Genomic DNA, 21,243 nt, shown 5'->3' on the forward strand with positions numbered 1-21,243 from the left:
GGCTCTTGCCGGTGGGAGGGTTTCATTTTTAGATGTGTCTTCGAGATTTGTTAGGGTTTGTGTCCTACTCAGAAAGGTGAGACGACGGCGGCTCCCTGAAGATGGATAAGGTTCTTTCCGTCTAGCCCCTGTTTCGATGGTGCATCTAGTATCGTCAGTGGGCGTGTGGAGGTGTGTCTCCAGCGGATATGTCTTTGGTGGATTTGTTTAGACCTGTTCGCCGTTCGTCTATGTTCGTGTGTCTTCAGGTTGGATCCTTTAGATCTACGCTCCTCTTCATCAACGGCGGTTGCTTATGGTTCTATGGGGCCTTAACACGACGACCTCCCAACTGTATACTACAACAAGTTTTGTCCGACTCCGGTGAGGGAGGGAGGGACGATGACGGCGGTGCGCCTTTGGCTCGCTTTAGTCGTTGCTAGGTGGTCTACGGATCTAGATGTAATTTTTATTATTTTTGGTTTTCGTTGTACATCCATTGTTAAAGATGAATAGATCAGAAGTTTTCTCGAAAAAAAAGTTTTCACAAAAAACAAATGACACCTTTATCTTAAAATTCGTTCAGGTGTACAAGCCGCTAACTAACTTTGTGCACTAAATTCAAATTCAAGGAAGAAGCACGAATGAACAAAAGAACACCACAATTTAGTGCACCACAATGTAGTGCCAATGTTTCCATCGTAGCGCCATATTGGCACTACGATGGAAACCACTGCTACTGTATCGAGCAGCAGCTTGGCTTTCCCCCGCCGTTGTGCCGACGCCAGCTCCCGTCGTCGTGCCGGTGCCGCTCGATCATCGGGGAGTAGTTCGCCGGGTGGCTGCGAGCCACCGCGCTTGCATAGCTGCTGCCCCCGTACCCGCCGTGCCCGGCCGCGGGCGACGCGTGGTAGAAGGACGGGCTGGACGCGCTGGGATAGTATCCCGCTTCGGCTTGCCTGTGGTCTCCCGACCACCGTGCAGCGCCGGGATTGGCCGCCGGCGACGGCGCGTAGACCGGGTAGGTGACGCGGCCCGGAGTGTTCGAGGGATGCAGGTGGTACGGCGACCGGGACTGTCCGCAGACGACGTCCCTGGACGTGCCCGGCAGATACCCTGATGCCGAGGCGCCTTCGAGTAGCGTCCGCAGCTGCACTATCTCGGCCTCCCCGACCTCCTTCTTCAGCTTCTTGGTCAGATGGCTCTCGTCCACGCCGTCGCCGATGACCACCAGCAGATCCCTGTCCCTGCCGGCCACCGTGATCGACACCACTCCTGAATTGGAACCCACCCAGTTTAATTCACCGGATGCAGAGGAAGGAAGAATCGATCAGCCGCGGGGCTCGTACTTACCGCTGACGGCGGCGGCCACCTTGAGAGCTCTCTTGTGGTATTTGTCCGAGCCCGGCTGCATCCGGATGATGATCTCCTTCTGAAAGATTTCCACCGGCGCTTCAGACGTGTTAGTTACATACAGATAAACAGACAGACGCATCACCCACATAAACTGGACTCCAAGAACTTCTTACTCTCATGGTGTTTGCAGGTGCAGCTGTTCAAGGGATCCCAAATAAACAAGATGGTGCTGAGGCAAGAGTAGAATGTTTTGCCGTCCCCCGTATGGCTGTAGAGCTCGTGCGCTACGCATGCATAGATAGTGCTGGCTGTGCTAGGACGCGTGGTGGTGACCGGTCATATACATCTCCTATCTTCGAGATGGAAATTTCTCCGTTCTTCTGGTCGCTGACGAGGGCTACGGATGACTGCCGTGGCAAGAATTGCATGACAGTTTCAGAAAACGACATTTTTTGTTTACAAACTTGAGAATGTGACTTGGCACCGCAGACTTTGCCCAATTCAAACATATAAGGATATCGTAAACCACACAAAGCAAGACATCTCACCCGCCATTTGAGTAGTAAAAAATTGAGGAAAGGTGCAAATTATATACTAGACATGTGCCCTGGAGTGTTGACATAAGAGCTCTCAAGGAAAAAGCAATCATAGTGCCATTGAAAATTCGTTGCCGAATCAGTGTGGAATCCAGGAACATGATTCGTGGCGTGTCATTTCGATCAAAGCTGCGGTTGTGACTAGATCGTATGTACTGTAGCAGTTGAGAGGTGCTACTAGATGGCACTGGTTTGACCAAAGCTAGCTTGACGTCCCCTGCTTGCGAAAGCAGCGCCTTGTCATGCTCCTGTCATCTTTATCACGGGGAGTAGAGCCCAATAAAAGAAAAAGGAAATGGTTGGCTACTTGATGGGCGAGCACTTCGATAATTGCAGGTCAGCTCTACTAGAGCAGGTATGTTTATCCTACCTAATGAAGCAGTGGTCTACTGATGTCGTTAATTGACCAGAAACCACTCTGGGGAGGTTGAAGCCTTGAAGGAGAGCAAAACAAAGATATATAGCCGATGAAAACCATACAATAGGATACTAATGTTTTTTTTAGATTGAATTGGTCAAATGGTTAAGTTTTCTTTCTTCCATAATGGAGAGTTGTACGTGAAATTTCAAAGAAATAAAAGCATGTTTACAAAATCACATAATGTACCTGACAAACCTATTTACCTAGTGCCAAAGACCACTTCCTGTTTTCTATTGATTTTGGGTTTTTTGGTGAAAAACTCACGGAGCTAGAATGACCTAATTTTTTTGTGAATTTTTTATTGGAATTACTAGAATTTTGGGCGAAGGAATCAATGTGAAACAGTGCCGAGGGCTCCACAAGGGCAGGGGCGCGACCCCTGCCATGTGGGCTTGTGGCCAACCCTTAAAGCGGTTGGAGCTCTTCTTTCGCCGCAAGAAAACTAATTTTTAGAGAAAAAATTCTTCAAAATTTCAGCCAGATCGGAGTTACAGATCTCTAGCTATTTAAGAAATGTTGCACGGCTAGAAAACAATACCGAAACATAGAAGAAAACACAAAGAAAAAGGAGATGGGAGATCAAATCTCAGAGGGGCTCCTGCCATCCGGGAGCCATGGCAGCCAAGGACCATAGGGGGGGTCATCTCCCCTTATAGGGGAGATGCCAAGGAAGAAGAAGAAGAGGGTGGGGGGGGGGGTCTTTCCCATCTCTCCCAGTGGTGTTGGAGTGCCGCCGAGGGAACCATCGTCACAACGATCATCTCCATCAACTTCGCAGTCTTCATCAACACCTCCATCACCTTCCTCCCTCTATATTAGCGTTCCACTCTCCCGCAACCCGCTATAATCCCCTACTTAAACATGGTTTTTGGTGCTATGAAATTATCCAATGATTTGTGTCATCGCTATTGCGTTTTAGTAGATTATCTTGTCCTACCGGTTAATTGGTGAATTGCTATGATTAGTTTAAATTACTTGTGGTTATGTTACTGTCCTTTGGTGCCCATCATATGAGTGCGCTAGTGAATCACACTATAGGGTTAGTTGTATGTTGATATGACTATGCACTGGGGGCGAGAGCGACATAAACTTCTCCCTACCATAGAAATTGATACATACGGGATTGAAGAGGATCAATATAGCTTAATGCTATGGTTGGGTTTGACCTTAATGAACGTGTTAGCAGCTGCAGATGCTTGCTAATAGTTCTAATTATAAGTGCATATAATTCCACGTAAGGGATGACATGCTAGCAGAGGCATCTCCCACATAAAAACTTGTCATTGGTCTAGTAAATAGCTAATTACCTAGGGACAATTCCGCACTGTAACATCCCCATGTATTAAGCTACAGTAATCCTCATGATTATGCTAAGCCGTTTTCATTTGCAGTGCTTAATCACTTGGGTTCAAATCTCATTCAAATTTCCACCTCTAAAATCAATTCAAATTTTAAGTGAGAATCTAAATTCACAAACATGGTTGGAAAATAGTTCACCTTTTAGCAAATGTTCCAGAACAAATAAAGGTTGGGGAAAACAACACCACCCATTTGCTCATTTAGGCTCAAGCAATTTAAACAGTGCTAGATAAGCATTTTAAATTGCTTTTCTATTTATTAAAATTCAAACTATTTTAAATATATCTCAAACTCCTTTTGGCAGTGCTAAATATTGCGATGGAATTAATGGGCCGAGTTTCATATTTTACATAAGTCAATTGCTATTTAAAAATAAAGGAAAAACAATAGGACTAGAAGAAAACAGAGAATAAAATAAAAATAAAAAGAGAAGGGCCTATTCTACTTGACACTTTGGCCCAACAAGCCAAATGGCCGGCCGAGCCCACCTCCACTCTCCTTCAACCTGCTATAGGGAGATAGGGGATCGTGGCGCCCATCCGTCGGCCATGTCGTGCGAAGCGGTCATCCCCCGCCTCCCCGATGGCTACAGGGGCACTCCGACGCCCTCCACCGCCCTTGATGAACCCTAGCTACCTCCCTCGCTGCTTCCCCCTTGTGGCACCCCGGCTCAGAGAAAACCGGAACGCCCCATATTCCAACCCAGAGATCGAGGTGAAGTCTTCTGGAATACGACACTGCTTAGTATAGAACAAACCAGCTCTCTATTACAACACGAATATGAATACACAGGTTCCGATATTACAATGAATAACATCGGCACGGCGACACTACGCCAACCACGGTTGCTATATACAAGCAGCATAACAACTCGAAGCAGCGGAACAACGAACGATGATGATGGACTCCAATCCGCAGGGACTCTGGCTGGAACGTTTATCCTAGCTCGCGAACACCGGAACAACACCAAACAAGCAAGCAATCCAGGCACGACCTGCAAGCTGGCATGACACGCCAGGTCAGTACATTGAATGTACTTGCAAGCTCACAATAACCAGAAGCATTTAAGACAAACAATAGCATGGAAATTACAGGTTAAGCAGGAATTATCATGAGATTATTAGAATAACATGGCATGAACAACATGAACATAATACTGCTAGAACAATATGATCATGGCAAGAACATATAAATCTGATGATGCTAGCATGCAACATGATGACACTACATGCACCATTTATTCTGCTCGGGTTACCTCGTAACCAGCACATGCATCACTTACCAACCTTGGACATCACACGATCATCTCAAGATCAAATCAAGCTTGGTATAAACAATACCGTAGTAATCAGTAAATGACCACAAGGAGCTTGATCTTGTTGACACCAGATTTTGGCATGGTCACGAATCCGGGTTCGTATGCAAAAGTTAGAGGCAACACTTCGCGGGCCAGCCCTGAGTGAGAAAGTATTCGGCCTCTGCCGGCTGAATGAAACCTTGCCGGGGTAAAACCTTGCCGATGTGAGGGCTTGCCGGCGTGGAAAGCTTGCCGGCGGAGAAGCTTGCCGGTGTGAAACCTTGCTGGGGAGGAAAGCTTGCCAGGGGCAAAAGCTTGCCGGGCGAAGACCTTGCCGGGGCTGAAAAGCTTGCCGGAAAAGAGCTTGCTGGGTGGAAACTGTCAAGGCCAATCCGACCAGAAGCTGAAGATGGGCTCAAATGATTATCTAGATGGACTCGGATGAAGAAGTGTTCAACATGAAAGTTATTCGTAACATCGAAACGGTCAACTTTGCTTTTGGAGTCATCATCATCCGATGTAGTATACGACCTGCAGAGACGCTACAAGAGTCGGATGGTCCAGTCAGCTACATGACCGAGTCCGACTCGAAATTAAAGATGACCCCGTGGAGTATTCAAGATGGCCTTATTTGGAAAAGTGATCAACATACGAATTGTTCGCCTCATCGAAGCGTACAAAAATTGATATTTGAATCGTCTCCATCGGAAGTCATATGCAGATTCCACGGCCCATGCAAGGAGCAAGACAGAAGATTGGATCAGATTCGGGCTGAATCCAAGTGGGACCAGAACAAGGACTCTAGGTCATGAATTGATGTAATTTTCTTGTAAGGAAAGCCTAGATGAATCCTTTGCTTGTATGAGAAGTCCAACCGCCTCTTATATATGTTGGGGGTGACGGCCGATTGAACAACACACCTCGGTGAAGCTGCTTACATATTAGGCATAAAGATCTATAGAGATAGATCAAAACGCTTAATTGGACTTTCACAAACAACATACCTTGACAAAATTTTGAAGAAGTTCAAAATGGATCAAGCAAAGAAAGGATTCTTGCCTGTGTTACAAGGTGTGAAATTGAGTAAGACTCAATGCCCGACCACTGCAGAAGATAGAGAGAATATGAAAGATGTTCCCTATGCATCAGCGATAGGATCTATCATGTATGCAATGTTGTGTACCAGACCTGATGTGTGCCTTGATATAAGTCTAGCAGGGAGGTACCAAAGTAATCCAGGAGTGGATCACTGGACAGCGGTCAAGAACATCCTGAAATACCTGAAAAGGACTAAGGATATGTTTCTCGTATATGGAGGTGACAAAGAGCTCGTCGTAAATGGTTACGTTGATGCAAGCTTTGACACTGATCCGGACGATTCTAAATCGCAAACCGGATACGTGTTTACACTAAACGGTGGAGCTGTCAGTTGGTGCAGTTCTAAACAAAGCGTCGTAGCAGGATCTACATGTGAAGCGGAATACATAGCTGCTTCGGAAGCAGCGAACGAAGGAGTCTGGATGAAGGAGTTCATATCCGATCTAGGTGTCATACCTAGTGCATCGGGTCCAATGAAAATCTTTTGTGACAATACTGGTGCAATTGCCCTGGCAAAGGAATCCAGATTTCACAAGAGAACCAAGCACATCAAGAGACGCTTCAATTCCATCCGGGATCTAGTCCAGGTGGGAGACATAGAGATTTGCAAGATACATACAGATCTGAATGTTGCAGACCCGTTGACTAAGCCTCTACCACGAGCAAAACATGATCAACACCAAGGCTCCATGGGTGTTAGAATCATTACGGTGTAATCTAGATTATTGACTCTAGTGCAAGTGGGAGACTGAAGGAAATATGCCCTAGAGGCAATAATAAAGTTATTATTTATTTCCTTATAATCATGATAAAAGGTTTATTATTCATGCTAGAATTGTATTAACCGGAAACATAATACATGTGTGAATACATAGACAAACAAAGTGTCACTAGTATGCCTCTACTTGACTAGCTTGTTAATCAAAGATGGTTATTTTTCCTAACCATGAACAATGAGTTGTTATTTGATTAACGGGATCAAATCATTAAGAGAATGATCTGATTGACATGACCCATTCCATTAGCTTAGCACCCGATCGTTTAGTATGTTGCTATTGCTTTCTTCATGACTTATACATGTTCCTGTAACTATGAGATTATGCAACTCCCGTTTACCGGAGGAACACTTTGGGTACTACCAAACGTCACAACGTAACTGGGTGATTATAAAGGAGTACTACAGGTGTCTCCAAAGGTACATGTTGGGTTGGCGTATTTCGAGATTAGGTTTTGTCACTCCGATTGTCGGAGAGGTATCTCTGGGCCCTCTCGGTAATGCACATCACATAAGCCTTGCAAGCATTGCAACTAATGAGTTAGTTGCGAGATGATGTATTACGGAACGAGTAAAGAGACTTGCCGGCAACGAGATTGAACTAGGTATGGGATACCGATGATGGAATCTCGGGAAAGTAACATACCGATGACAAAGGGAACAACGTATGTTGTTATGCGGTCTGACCGATAAAGATCTTCGTAGAATATGTAGGAGCCAATATGGGCATCCAGGTCCCGCTATTGGTTATTGACCGGAGACATGTCTCGGTCATGTCTACATTATTCTCGAACCCGTAGGGTCCGCACGCTTAAGGTTATGATGACAGTTATATTATGAGTTTAGGCATTTTGATGTACCGAAGGTTGTTCGGAGTCCCGGATGTGATCACGGACATGATGAGGAGTCTCGAAATGGTCGAGACGTAAAGATTGATATATTGGAAGCCTATGTTTGGATATCGAAGTGTTCCGGGTGAAATCGGGATTTTACCGGAGTACCAGGAGGTTACCGGAACCCCCCGAGAGCTATATGGGCCTTAGTGGGCTTTAGTGGAAAGGAGAAAGGGGCAGCCCAAGGTGGCTGTGCGCCTCCCCCCTTCCCCTAGTCCTATTAGGACTAGGAGAGGTGGCCGGCCCCCTCTCTCTCTTTCCCCGCTGAAGGAGTCCTATTCCAACTAGGATTGGGGGGGGAATCCTACTCCCAGAGGGAGTAGGACTCTCCTGGCGCGCCCTATGTGGCCGGCCAGCCTCCCCCCTTTGGTCCTTTATATACTAAGGCAGAGGCACCCCAGAAACACACAAGTTGATCCACGTGATCTATTCCCTAGCCGTGTGCGGTGCCCCAGCCACCATAGTCCTCGATAATACTGTAGCGGAGTTTAGGCGAAGCCCTGCTGCTGTAGTACATCAAGATCGTCACCATGCCGTCGTGCTGACGGAACTCTTCCCCGACACTTTGCTGGATCGGAGTCCGGGGATCGTCATCGAGCTGAACGTGTGCTCGAACTCGGAGGTGCCGTAGTTTCGGTGCTTGATCGGTTGGATCGCGAAGACGTACGACTACTTCCTCTACGTTGTGTCAACGCTTCCGCAGTCGGTCTGCATGGGTACGTAGACAACACTCTCCCCTCTCGTTGCTATGCATCACCATGATCTTGCGTGTGCGTAGGAATTTTTTTGAAATTACTACGAAACCCAACAGTGGCATCCGAGCCTAGGTTTTATGGTTTGATGTTATTTGCACGAGTAGAACACAAGTGAGTTGTGGGCGATATAAGTCATAATGCCTACCAGCATGTCATACTTGGTTCGGCGGTATTGTTGGACGAGACGACCCGGACCAACATTACGCGTACGCTTACGCGAGACCGGTTCCCCCGACGTGCTTTGCACACAGGTGGCTTGCGGGCGACTGTCTCTCCAACTTTAGTTGAACCAAGTGTGACTACGCCCGGTCCTTGCGAAGGTTAAAACGGAGTCTATTTGACAAACTATCGTTGTGGTTTTGATGCGTAGGTGAGATTGGTTCTTGCTTAAGCCTGTAGCAGCCACGTAAAACTTGCAACAACAAAGTAGAGGACGTCTAACTTGTTTTTGCAGGGCATGTTGTGATGTGATATGGTCAAGGCATGATGCTGAATTTTATTGTATGAGATGATCTTGTTTTGTAACCGAGTTATCGGCAACTGGCAGGAGCCATATGGTTGTCGCTTTATTGTATGCAATGCAATCGTGATGTAATGCTTTACTTTATTACTAAACGGTAGTGATAGTCGTGGAAGCATAAGATTGGCGAGACGACAACGATGCTACGATGGAGATCAAGGTGTCGCGCCGGTGACGATGGTGATCATAACGGTGCTTCGGAGATGGAGATCACAAGCACAAGATGACGATGGCCATATCATATCACTTATATTGATTGCATGAGATGTTTATCCTTTTATGCATCTTATCTTGCTTTGATTGACGGTAGCATTATAAGATGATCTCTCACTAAATTATCAAGAAGTGTTCTCCCTGAGTATGCACCGTTGCCAAAGTTCGTCGTGCCCAGACACCACGTGATGATCGGGTGTGATAAGCTCTACGTCCATCTACAACGGGTGCAAGCCAGTTTTGCACACGCAGAATACTCAGGTTAAACTGGACGAGCCTAGCATATGCAGATATGGCCTCGGAACACGGAGACCGAAAGGTCGAGCGTGAATCATATAGTAGATATGATCAACATAACGATGTTCACCATTGAAAACTACTCCATCTCACGTGATGATCAGTTATGGTTTAGTTGATTTGGATCACGTAATCACTTAGAAGATTAGAGGGATGTCTATCTAAGTGGGAGTTCTTAAGTAATTTGATTAATTGAACTTAAACTTATCATGAACTTAGTACCTGATAGTATCTTGCTTGTTTATGTTGATTGTAGATAGATGGCTCGTGCTGTTGTTCCGTTGAATTTTAATGCGTTCCTTGAGAAAGCAAAGTTGAAAGATGATGGTAGCAATTATACGTACTGGGTCCGTAACTTGAGGATTATCCTCATTGCTGCTCAGAAGAATTACGTCCTGGAAGCACCGCTGGGTGCCAGGCCTGCTGCTGGAGCAACACCAGATGTTATGAACGTCTGGCAGAGCAAAGCTGATGACTACTCGATAGTTCAGTGTGCCATGCTTTACGGCTTAGAATCGGGACTTCAACGACGTTTTGAACGTCATGGAGCATATGAGATGTTCCAGGAGTTGAAGTTAATATTTCAAGCAAATGCCCGGATTGAGAGATATGAAGTCTCCAATAAGTTCTATAGCTGCAAGATGGAGGAGAATAGTTCTGTCAGTGAGCATATACTCAAAATGTCTGGGTATAATAATCACTTGATTCAATTGGGAGTTAATCTTCCGGATGATTGCGTCATTGACAGAATTCTCCAATCACTGCCACCAAGCTACAAGAGCTTCGTGATGAACTATAATATGCAAGGGATGAACAAGACTATTCCCAAGCTCTTCGCAATGCTGAAAGCTGCGAAGGTAGAAATCAAGAAGGAGCATCAAGTGTTGATGGTTAACAAGACCACTAGTTTCAAGAAAAAGGGCAAAGGGAAGAAGAAGGGGAACTTCAAGAAGAACAGCAAGCAAGTTGCTGCTCAGGAGAAGAAACCCAAGTCTGGACCTAAGCCTGAAACTGAGTGCTTCTACTGCAAGCAGACTGGTCACTGGAAGCGGAAGTGCCCCAAGTATTTGGCGGATAAGAAGGATGGCAAGGTGAACAAAGGTATATGTGATATACATGTTATTGATGTGTACCTTACTAGAGCTCGCAGTAGCACCTGGGTATTTGATACTGGTTCTGTTGCTAATATTTGCAACTCGAAACAGGGACTACGGAATAAGCGGGCACTGGCAAAGGACAAGGTGACGATGCGCGTGGGAAACGGTTCCAAAGTCAATGTGATCTCGGTCGGCACGCTACCTCTACATCTACCTTCGGGATTAATATTAGACCTAAATAATTGTTATTTGGTGCCAGCGTTGAGCATGAACATTATATCTAGATCTTGTTTGATGCGAGACGGTTATTCATTTAAATCAGAGAATAATGGTTGTTCTATTTATATGAGTAATATCTTTTATGGTCATGCACCTTTGAAGAGTGGTCTATTTTTGATGAATCTCGATAGTAGTGATACACATATTCATAATGTTGAAGCCAAAAGATGCAGAGTTGATAATGAAAGTGCAACTTATTTGTGGCACTGTCGTTTAGGTCATATCGGTGTAAAGCGCATGAAGAAACTCCATACTGATGGACTTTTGGAACCACTTGATTATGAATCACTTGGTACTTGCGAACCGTGCCTCATGGGCAAGATGACTAAAACACCGTTCTCCGGTACTATGGAGAGAGCAACAGATTTGTTGGAAATCATACATACCGATGTATGTGGTCCGATGAATATTGAGGCTCGTGGCGGATATCGTTATTTTCTCACCTTCACAGATGACTTAAGCAGATATGGGTATATCTACTTAATGAAACATAAGTCTGAAACATTTGAAAAGTTCAAAGAATTTCAGAGTGAAGTTGAAAATCATCGTAACAAGAAAATAAAGTTTCTACGATCTGATCATGGAGGAGAATATTTGAGTCACGAGTTTGGTGTACATTTGAAAAATTGTGGAATAGTTTCGCAACTCACGCCACCCGGAACACCACAGCATAATGGTGTGTCCGAACGTCGTAATCGTACTTTGCTAGATATGGTGCGATCTATGATGTCTCTTACTGATTTACCGCTATCGTTTTGGGGTTATGCTTTAGAGACGGCCGCATTCACGTTAAATAGGGCACCATCAAAATCCGTTGAGACGACGCCTTATGAACTGTGGTTTGGCAAGAAACCAAAGTTGTCGTTTCTTAAAGTTTGGGGCTGCGATGCTTATGTGAAAAAGCTTCAACCTGATAAGCTCGAACCCAAATCGGAGAAATGTGTCTTCATAGGATACCCAAAGGAGACTGTTGGGTACACCTTCTATCACAGATCCGAAGGCAAGACATTCGTTGCTAAGAATGGATCCTTTCTAGAGAAGGAGTTTCTCTCAAAAGAAGTGAGTGGGAGGAAAGTAGAACTTGACGAGGTAACTGTACCTGCTCCTTTATTGGAAAGTAGTACATCACAGAAAACTGTTTCTGCGACACCTACACCAATAAGTGAGGAAGCTAATGATGATGGTCATGAAACTTCAGATCAAGATACTACTGAACCTCATAGATCAACCAGAGTAAGATCCACGCCAGAGTGGTACGGTAATCCTGTTCTGGAAATCATGCTACTAGATCATGATGAACCTACGAACTATGAAGAAGCGATGGTGAGCCCAGATTCCGCAAAGTGGCTTGAAGCCATGAAATCTGAGATGGGATCCATGTATGAGAACAAAGTATGGACTTTGGTTGACTTGCCCGATGATCGGCAAGCAATTGAGAATAAATGGATCTTCAAGAAGAAGACTGACACTGATGGTAATGTTACTGTCTACAAAGCTCGACTTGTCGCGAAAGGTTTTCGACAAGTTCAAGGGATTGACTACGACGAGACCTTCTCACCCGTAGCGATGCTTAAGTCCGTCCGAATCATGTTAGCAATTGCCGCATTTTATGATTATGAAATTTGGCAAATGGATGTCAAAACTACATTCCTGAATGGATTTCTGGAAGAAGAGTTGTATATGATGCAACCAGAAGGTTTTGTCGATCCAAAAGGAGCTAACAAAGTGTGCAAGCTCCAGCGATCCATTTATGGACTGGTGCAAGCCTCTCGGAGTTGGAATAAACGCTTTGATAGTGTGATCAAAGCATTTGGTTTTATACAGACTTTCGGAGAAGCCTGTATTTACAAGAAAGTGAGTGGGAGCTCTGTAGCATTTCTGATATTATATGTGGATGACATATTACTAATTGGAAATGATATAGAATTTCTGGATAGCATAAAGGGATACTTGAATAAGAGTTTTTCAATGAAAGACCTCGGTGAAGCTTCTTACATATTAGGCATAAATATCTATAGAGATAGATCAAAACGCTTAATTGGACTTTCACAAACAACATACCTTGAATTTTTTTTGAAGAAGTTAAAAATGGATCAAGCAAAGAAAGGATTCTTGCCTGTGTTACAAGGTGTGAAATTGAGTAAGACTCAATGCCCGACCACTGCAGAAGATAGAGAGAATATGAAAGATGTTCCCTATGCATCAGCGATAGGATCTATCATGTATGCAATGCTGTGTACCAGACCTGATGTGTGCCTTGATATAAGTCTAGCAGGGAGGTACCAAAGTAATCCAGGAGTGGATCACTGGACAGCGGTCAAGAACATCCTGAAATACCTGAAAAGGACTAAGGATATGTTTCTCGTATATGGAGGTGACAAAGAGCTCGTCATAAATGGTTACGTTGATGCAAGCTTTGACACTGATCCGGACGATTCTAAATCGCAAACCGGATACGTGTTTACACTAAACGGTGGAGCTGTCAGTTGGTGCAGTTCTAAACAAAGCGTCGTAGCAGGATCTACATGTGAAGCGGAATACATAGCTGCTTCGGAAGCAGCGAACGAAGGAGTCTGGATGAAGGAGTTCATATCCGATCTAGGTGTCATACCTAGTGCATCGGGTCCAATGAAAATCTTTTGTGACAATACTGGTGCAATTGCCTTGGCAAAGGAATCCAGATTTCACAAGAGAACCAAGCACATCAAGAGACGCTTCAATTCCATCCGGGATCTAGTCCAGGTGGGAGACATAGAGATTTGCAAGATACATACGGATCTGAATGTTGCAGACCCGTTGACTAAGCCTCTACCACGAGCAAAACATGATCAACACCAAGGCTCCATGGGTGTTAGAATCATTACGGTGTAATCTAGATTATTGACTCTAGTGCAAGTGGGAGACTGAAGGAAATATGCCCTAGAGGCAATAATAAAGTTATTATTTATTTCCTTATAATCATGATAAAAGGTTTATTATTCATGCTATAATTGTATTAACCGGAAACATAATACATGTGTGAATACATAGAAAAACAATGTGTTACTAGTATGCCTCTACTTGACTAGCTCGTTAATCAAAGATGGTTATGTTTCCTAACCATGAACAATGAGTTGTTATTTGATTAACGGGATCACATCATTAAGAGAATGATCTGATTGACATGACCCATTCCATTAGCTTAGCACCCGATCGTTCAGTATATTGCTATTGCTTTCTTCATGACTTATACATGTTCCTGTAACTATGAGATTATGCAACTCCCGTTTACCGGAGGAACACTTTGGGTACTACCAAACGTCACAATGTAACTGGGTGATTATAAAGGAGTACTATAGGTGTCTCCAAAGGTACATGTTGGGTTGGCGTATTTCGAGATTATGTTTTGTCACTCCGATTGTCGGAGAGGTATCTCTGGGCCCTCTCGGTAATGCACATCACATAAGCCTTGCAAGCATTGCAACTAATGAGTTAGTTGCGAGATGATGTATTACGGAACGAGTAAAGAGACTTGCCGGCAACGAGATTGAACAAGGTATGTGTAACGCCCGGATAATTAAGCTACAGTGAACCTCTGCTAATGATGCCACGTCACCTCGGTTACTGTTCCTAATCTCGTGTTAGTTCGAAACTGATTCAAATTCAAATTCAAAATCAACTAGGGGATCAAACTTTTCAAAATTTAAAACAAAAATGTTCGGGGTGTGCAAATAAATGCCTAGGAATTTATGGTGTGGGATCCATGCCTTTATAAAAGACCTAAATACTTAAAATGGATCAAACAGAAAAGATAAAAAAAATATATAAAAGGACCCCCCCCCCCCCACTGGGCCAGACGGCCCAGCCGGCCAGGCCACCACCGGCCCAACTGGGCAAAGGCCCAGGCGGCCACCCCCCCCCATAACCCACACCCCCGAAACCCTAACCCCACCCCGTCGCCCCACTCACCCCCCCACTCCCCACCTCTCCTCTCGCCCCCACTCCCCCCCGATCCAATCGGGATCGGGCCCGAACCCATCGCCGCCTCCCCGACGCATCACCGGCGCCGCCCCGCCCGTCGCTCGCCGTCGTCCTCACCCCCCTCCCCCTTTCCTGGACCGGAAGGGCCCCCCCCCTTCCGTCGCCGCCACGCCAACCCCCGCCGTCGCCGCCTGCCCTCGCTCAAGGGCCCGGCCCCGTGCCCCTGACGCCATTCCGGCGCAGCCCCGCCACCTCATCACCATCGCCGGACCCCCCCCACCGGACTGCATCCTCCTCCCCGCCGGCCTGCATCCCCTACGCCGCTCGTCACCGTCCTCCTCCTCAACCCCCGCTGTCCCGTCCCTACGAATCCCGGTGAGGCCACGGCTTCGTCCTCCTCCTTCCCTGCCTCTGCTCGAGGCCGACCGTGCGCACGCGCACCACCGCGTCGGCCACACCGTCGCCCCTTGCCGTTCTTGGCCGTGCCCCGCCACGAGGTGCAGCAGCAGCTGCTGTGTTGCGGCGGTGCGGCCACCACCACTGCAGCGCCCCGTCGCCGGTGACCTCACCCCTCTGCGCCGCCTCCCCTCACCGCCTGCCCCCCTGCTGCTCCGGCCGGCGCCCCATGGCACCGTGCCTCGCCACGCCTAGTCTCCGCCCTCTCCTCCTCCCACGGCCGCGCCACCGCGCCACTGGCCGCACCAGCGCCACCCCTCGCCTCCGCCCGCCGTGGCCCCGGCTAGCCGCGCCGGCGTGCCCCGCCGTCGGTGCCCCGGCGGCCTCGTCCCGCCCTGCGGGCGAACGCCCGCTCGGGTGCGCCCGCACCCGGCGCCCGACGCTGAGAACCACTACCCGTATGCCCGTTAAGGGCCTTGGCCCTATGACAAGGGGGCCCCGCCCCAGAACGATTAAAAAAAAGGAATTAAAATTAATAATAATAATAAAAATAATTAATTAATTAATTAATTAAGGAATTAATTAAGTAATTAATCATAATTAGATTAATCAAATTAACTAATTAGTCTAATTAAACTGTGATTAGTTTAGCTAAAACCTGATTAGCCTAAACAGGGTATGACAGGTGGGCCCCGCTGGACCCACACGTCAGTTTGACCAGTCAACGCCCCTGTTGACTGCTGACGTCATGCTGACGTCATGATGACGTCAGCAAACACTGTTTTGGATAATGTTAGATTTAAATAATTAATTAAATTCCAGAAATTATTAAAATCTTTAGAAAATCATATCTTTGAATCCGTAACTCGGATTAAAATATTTTCAACATGAAAGTTGCTCAGAACGACGAGACGAATCCGGATACGCAACCCGTTCGTCCGCCACACCCCTCTAACCTATCGAACTCGCAACTTTCCCCCCTCCGGCTCCTCTGTCCGAAAACGCGAAACACCGGGGATACTTTCCCGGATGTTATCCCCCTTCACCGGTATCACCTACTACCGCGTTAGGGCACCTCTAACGCCGTAACTTGTCTTGTCATGCATCACTATGCATATGCTTGCATTGTATTTATTGTTTCTTCCCCCTCTTCTCTCTCTAGACACCGAGACCGACGCCGCTGCTACCCCGTATGACTACGGAGTTGACGACCCCTCTCTCTTGCCAGAGCAACCAGGCAAGCCCCCCCCCCTTTGATCACCAGATATCGCCTACTCTTCTCTATACTGCTTGCATTAGAGTAGTGTAGCATGTTACTGCTTCCCGTTAATCCTATACTGATGCATAGCCTGTCCTTGCTACTACTGTTGTTACCTTTACCTGCAATCCTAATGCTTAGCATAGGATGCTAGTATTTTCATCAGTGGCCCTACATCCTTGTCCGTCTGCCATGCTATACTATCGGGCCGTGATCACTCGGGAGTTGATCACGGGTATATACTATATGCTTTATACATGATACATGTGGTGACTAAAGACGGGTCGGCTTGTGGAGCACCCGCGAGTGATTCACGGATTGGGGGCTGAAAGGACCTTTGTCCCAACGGCCCTCTGTGTGGATCTTTGAGGCGGAGCGACAGGGCAGGTTCCGACCACCTAGGAGAGAGGTGGGCCTGGCCCTGGTCGGCGTTCGCGGATACTTAACACGCTTAACGAGATCTGGGTATTTGATCTAAGTCTGGCCATTTGGTCTATACGCACTAACCATCTACGCGGGAGTAGTTATGGGTATCCCGGCGTCGTGGTATCAGCCGAAGCCTTCTTGACGTCAGCGACGGAGTGGCGCGCGCTGGATTGGACTGGAACACCACTAGGCTAGGTCTGCTTCTGGCCGCCCACGCAACGTGCAGGTGTGCTAAGGGCGATGGGCCCAGACCCCTGGGCGCTTAGGTTTAGACCGGCGTGCTGACCTCTTTGTTGGTCTAGGTGGGGCTGCGACGTGTTGATCTTCCGAGGCCGGGCATGACCCAGGAAAGTGTGCCCGGCCAAATGGGATCGAGCGTGTTGGGGTATGTGGTGCACCCCTGCAGGGAAGTTAATCTATTCGAATAGCCGTGATCTTCGGTAACAGGACGATTTGGAGTTGTACCTTGACCTTATGACAACTAGAACCGGATACTTAATAAAACACACCCTTCCAAGTGCCAGATACAACCGGTGGTCGCTCTCTCACAGGGCGACGAGGGGAGGATCATCGGTTAGGATTATGCTATACGATGCTGCTTGGAGGACTTCAGTCTACTCTCTTCTACATGCTGCAAGACGGAGGCTGCCAGAAGCGTAGTCTTCGAAAGGACTAGCTATCCCCCTCTTATTCCGGCTTTCTGCAGTCCAGCCCACATATAATAGCCTTATTCCAGTTGATACCAATGCATACATATGTAGTGTAGCTCCTTGCTTGCGAGTACTTTGGATGAGTACTCACGGTTGCTTTCTCCTTCTTTTCCCTCTATCCCTTCTACCTGGTTGTCGCAACCAGATGTTGGAGCCCAGGAGCCAGACGCCACCGTCGACGACGACCCCTACACCGGAGGTGCCTACTACTACGTGATGCCCGCTGACGACGACCAGGAGTAGTTAGGAGGATCCCAGGCAGGAGGCCTGCGCCTCTTTCGATCCGTATCCCAGTTTGTGCTAGCCTTCTTAAGGCAACCTTGTTTAACTTATGTCTGTACTCAGATGTTGTTGCTTCCGCTGACTCGTCTATGATCGAGCTCTTGTATTCGAGCCCTCGAGGCCCCTGGCTTGTAATATGATGCTTGTATGACTTATTTTATTTGTAGAGTTGTGTTGTGATATCTTTCCGTGAGTCCCTGATCTTGATCGTACACGTTTGCGTGTATGATTAGTGTACGATTAAATCGGGGGCGTCACAAGTTGGTATCAGAGCCGACTGCCTGTAGGAACTCCCCTTCCACACTCCTTGGCCGAAGTCGAGTCTAGACATTGCAAAAACTTTTACTAACTTGGCTGTGTGCCTTACGGGCCCACGTCGCCATCGGGTGGTACTAGGATCTTTTACTCCTCGACCTTTACTCTGGGACTCTGAACTCCCTTCTACTCGGGTTAAACGAATTTACTAACTCTGACACTAGGATCCCGTTACGACATTCACCCCAAAGTTGGATAAGCCCTAGTTATTCTTTAGAATTGTATTTGAACATTATCCACATTGTCATTTGACTCCTGTGAAAACATCTGTGTTTTCAGATGGAACCCACGAGGCAGGTCGTGCGCCACACGACGGCCATTGGTGCCTCAGGGTCACCTGCTGTGTTGGTTGAGATGATGACCTATCTGGGTTATCGCTGGCACCCTGAGTACACCGTCTATGAGGAGTATCAGGACTTCAACCAGGAGCAGTACCGTGTCATCGTCCACCTCTACTCTCGAGAGTATGACTCCACTACCGTGCTGCACACTGCTCATGGTGTTGGAGTGACTATCGATATGGCGGTCCACGATGCTGCTTATGCTGCTCTGACACGTCTTCGTGGAGAGTATCAGGAGTTGGACACCTCCCCCTTCAGGCACATTGCTATCGCATCCGATGTTGGTGCGGAGGGTTACTACACTGCTGCCTACTCCACTGTCACCCGAGAGCCATTCTACCATCAGAACCTGGTTCTGCATGCTGATGGGCTGGATCGAGCTAACCGAGCTCTTCGCCACGAGTTGTACACCACCCGTCAGCACCTCTACCGTGCTCTGACGATGTTGCACCCCTTCGTCGGATCTGGGGAGCTGTCGCGTTCTGCTATCTACCCAGCCAGGACCGTGATGCCCCAGGGCGTCGGCTGGCCAGATGTGGGAGGCTACTCTCCTGCATTGGGCCCTCTCCTGCCACCTGCGCGTCGGGTTCCGCACCAGAGTATCCGCGGACCCCAGGCTACTCGCGTGGAGGTCTTCCCTTCGCGTCACTGCCAGTTGTCGGGCTACACCTACCTCCGCAGTACCGCATGGGACTGACGTAGACTTGCTTATTAGTGTTAGATGCATTCGCCGCGAGCCTGCGTGCCGCCTATGATGTCTTAGTCTATGTACTGAACACTGTGTAACGAACTCTATGCATGATCTCTTTTGTAAGATATGCCGACTACTATGTGGTATCTATCGTGCTGCTTTCGTTGTGCATGTTTCATCATGAATGATTCTTGTTTTTACAATTCCTCAATGCTGAACTACCCCTGTTAAATATTAGTAGGATGGTTAGACCAGGTGGTCGTGGTCGTGGTGGCAACGCCCCACCACCGCCTGAGTACATGGCTGGTATGATCCAACAGCTTGAGATGAATCGCCAGTTCATGGAGAATATGATGGCTCAGTTTCCTCGCCCCAATATGAACCAGCAGCCAACCCCAGTAACTCTGCAGGATTTCATGCGCCTGAACCCAACTGTGTACCGCAGCTCAACTCAGCCTCTGGATGCTGATGACTGGCTCCGTGACATCACCTATGAGATGGAGTCTGCTGATGTAGCCCCTGCCAGCTATGTCACCTTTGCTTCCTTCTTCCTGAAGGGACCCGCAGCTCAATGGTGGGACAGCCACAGGCGTACACTGCCAGCTGGAACAATCATCACCTGGCCAGACTTCCAAGCTGCCTTCCGTGCTCGCTTCATTCCTCAGGGAGTTATGGACCGGAAGAAGCGTGAGTTCCGCAACCTCACCCAAGGCAACAAGACTGTGGAAGCTTATCAGCGGGAGTTTCTGGACTTGTCCCGCTATGCTGAAGAGGACATTGCAACTGATGCACGCAGACAGGAGAAGTTCCGGGATGGCCTTCAAGCTGACATCAAACTCGCACTTCTAGTGCATGATTTTGCTGATTTCGCCACTCTGGTGAACAAAGCCATCAATGTCGAAACTGGTCTGCAGGAATACCAGAGCTCTCACAGGCGCAACCGTGACACGGGCTCATCTTCGGGCCCGTCCTCGCAGAAGCGCAAGATATGGATTCCCAATAGCTTGTACCAACCGGATGCACCTACCCCAAGGCAGACCTATGCTGCACCTCGTCTGCCTACTCCTCCGACTAGGCGGCCAAGACTCCCAGCTCCACCACCACAAGCTCCTGTTCCCACTCCCAATAATGGATTGTGCTTCAGGTGTGGGCAACCAGGGCATCGTGCTAGGGAATGCAACCAGAACCCGAATCAACTGGCCCTTCCAGCAACTGGCCGTGGAAGCAACCAGCTTCGCAGCAACAATGCCAAGTCTTATGGTCGTGTTCATGCCAACCATGTTGATCTGAGCGAAGCTCAAGACCAGCCTGCTACTGTGATGGGTACCCTCCTCGTAAATTCAGTACCAGCATCCGTTTTATTTGATACAGGTGCATCGCATTCATTCATGTCAGAAGGTTTTGCATGCTTGCACGACATTAAATGTGAGAACATGGATGCTTCACTATTAGTACACACCCCTGCGGGCCAATGTCGAACCTCCATGATTTGCAACGACGTCCCTGTAGAAATCGAAGGACTGGAATTCCTTGTCTCTCCCATCGTACTGAAGTCCTGTAGCATTGATCTCATTCTGGGAATGAATTGGTTAAAAGCGCATACTGCTTCTATAGTTTGCGCCACTAAGGTCGTCCATTTGCTACACCCTTCTGATGAAATAATAGCTTATCAAGCTCATCTAGTTCAGAACGCCGAGGCACGACTTTATGCCTTGAACGCGTTGAACGCTGCACCACTCGAGGGCATTGAAAACGTTCCCGTCGTTCGTGAATTCCAAGATGTATTCCCTGAAGAACTTCCAGGGATTCCCCCTGCTAGAGCTGTCGAATTCATCATCGACTTGAAACCCGGCACTACCCCTATAGCTAAGCGACCCTACAAGATGCCGCCGCATGAACTCCTTGAGCTTAAGGAGGAAATCGACAAAT

General features: G+C 47.5%; 1 protein-coding gene and 1 long non-coding RNA gene across 3 annotated transcripts in view; both read right to left on the reverse strand.

Annotated features, from left to right (window-relative positions):
• Positions 1–520: 520 nt before the first annotated feature.
• Positions 521–1,659, reverse strand: LOC147985848 (disease resistance protein RGA5-like). 2 transcript variants are annotated; one of them, XM_087539946.1, is made up of 3 exons: positions 1,509–1,659; positions 1,333–1,411; positions 521–1,254 (listed from the first exon to the last, which is right to left on the reverse strand). In XM_087539946.1, exons 1-3 carry the CDS (start codon positions 1,512–1,514, stop codon positions 716–718), a joined length of 624 nt encoding a protein of 207 aa, XP_087396072.1. In that variant the 5' UTR covers positions 1,515–1,659; the 3' UTR covers positions 521–715. The 2 variants fall into 2 exon arrangements, with proteins under 2 accessions (XP_087396072.1, XP_087396071.1); XM_087539945.1 differs by having other exon boundaries at positions 1,333–1,657.
• A 2,357-nt stretch (positions 1,660–4,016) lies between these two features.
• Positions 4,017–21,243, reverse strand: part of LOC147985849 (uncharacterized) — a 73,411-nt gene continuing 56,184 nt past the window's right edge. The window contains exon 4 of the long non-coding RNA XR_015615160.1: positions 4,017–4,712. This is a non-coding gene — a long non-coding RNA (uncharacterized LOC147985849). The remainder of the gene's footprint in view (positions 4,713–21,243) is intronic.

This window comes from Triticum urartu, chromosome 2A (genome assembly GCF_056163025.1).
Source record: "Triticum urartu cultivar PI428250 chromosome 2A, HENAU_Tu73, whole genome shotgun sequence".
Lineage (NCBI taxonomy): Eukaryota > Viridiplantae > Streptophyta > Magnoliopsida > Poales > Poaceae > Triticum > Triticum urartu.

What these genes read in the sequence shown, in the direction of transcription:
- LOC147985848 (XM_087539945.1), bottom strand. Translation starts at nt 1,483, where the DNA reads ATGTGGGTGATGCGTCTGTCTGTTTATCTGTATGTAACTAACACGTCT. An exon ending in GGTGGCCGCCGCCGTCAGCG is followed by an intron (nt 1,255 to 1,332) that starts GTAAGTACGAGC and finishes GTTCCAATTCAG; the next exon opens with GAGTGGTGTCGATCACGGTG.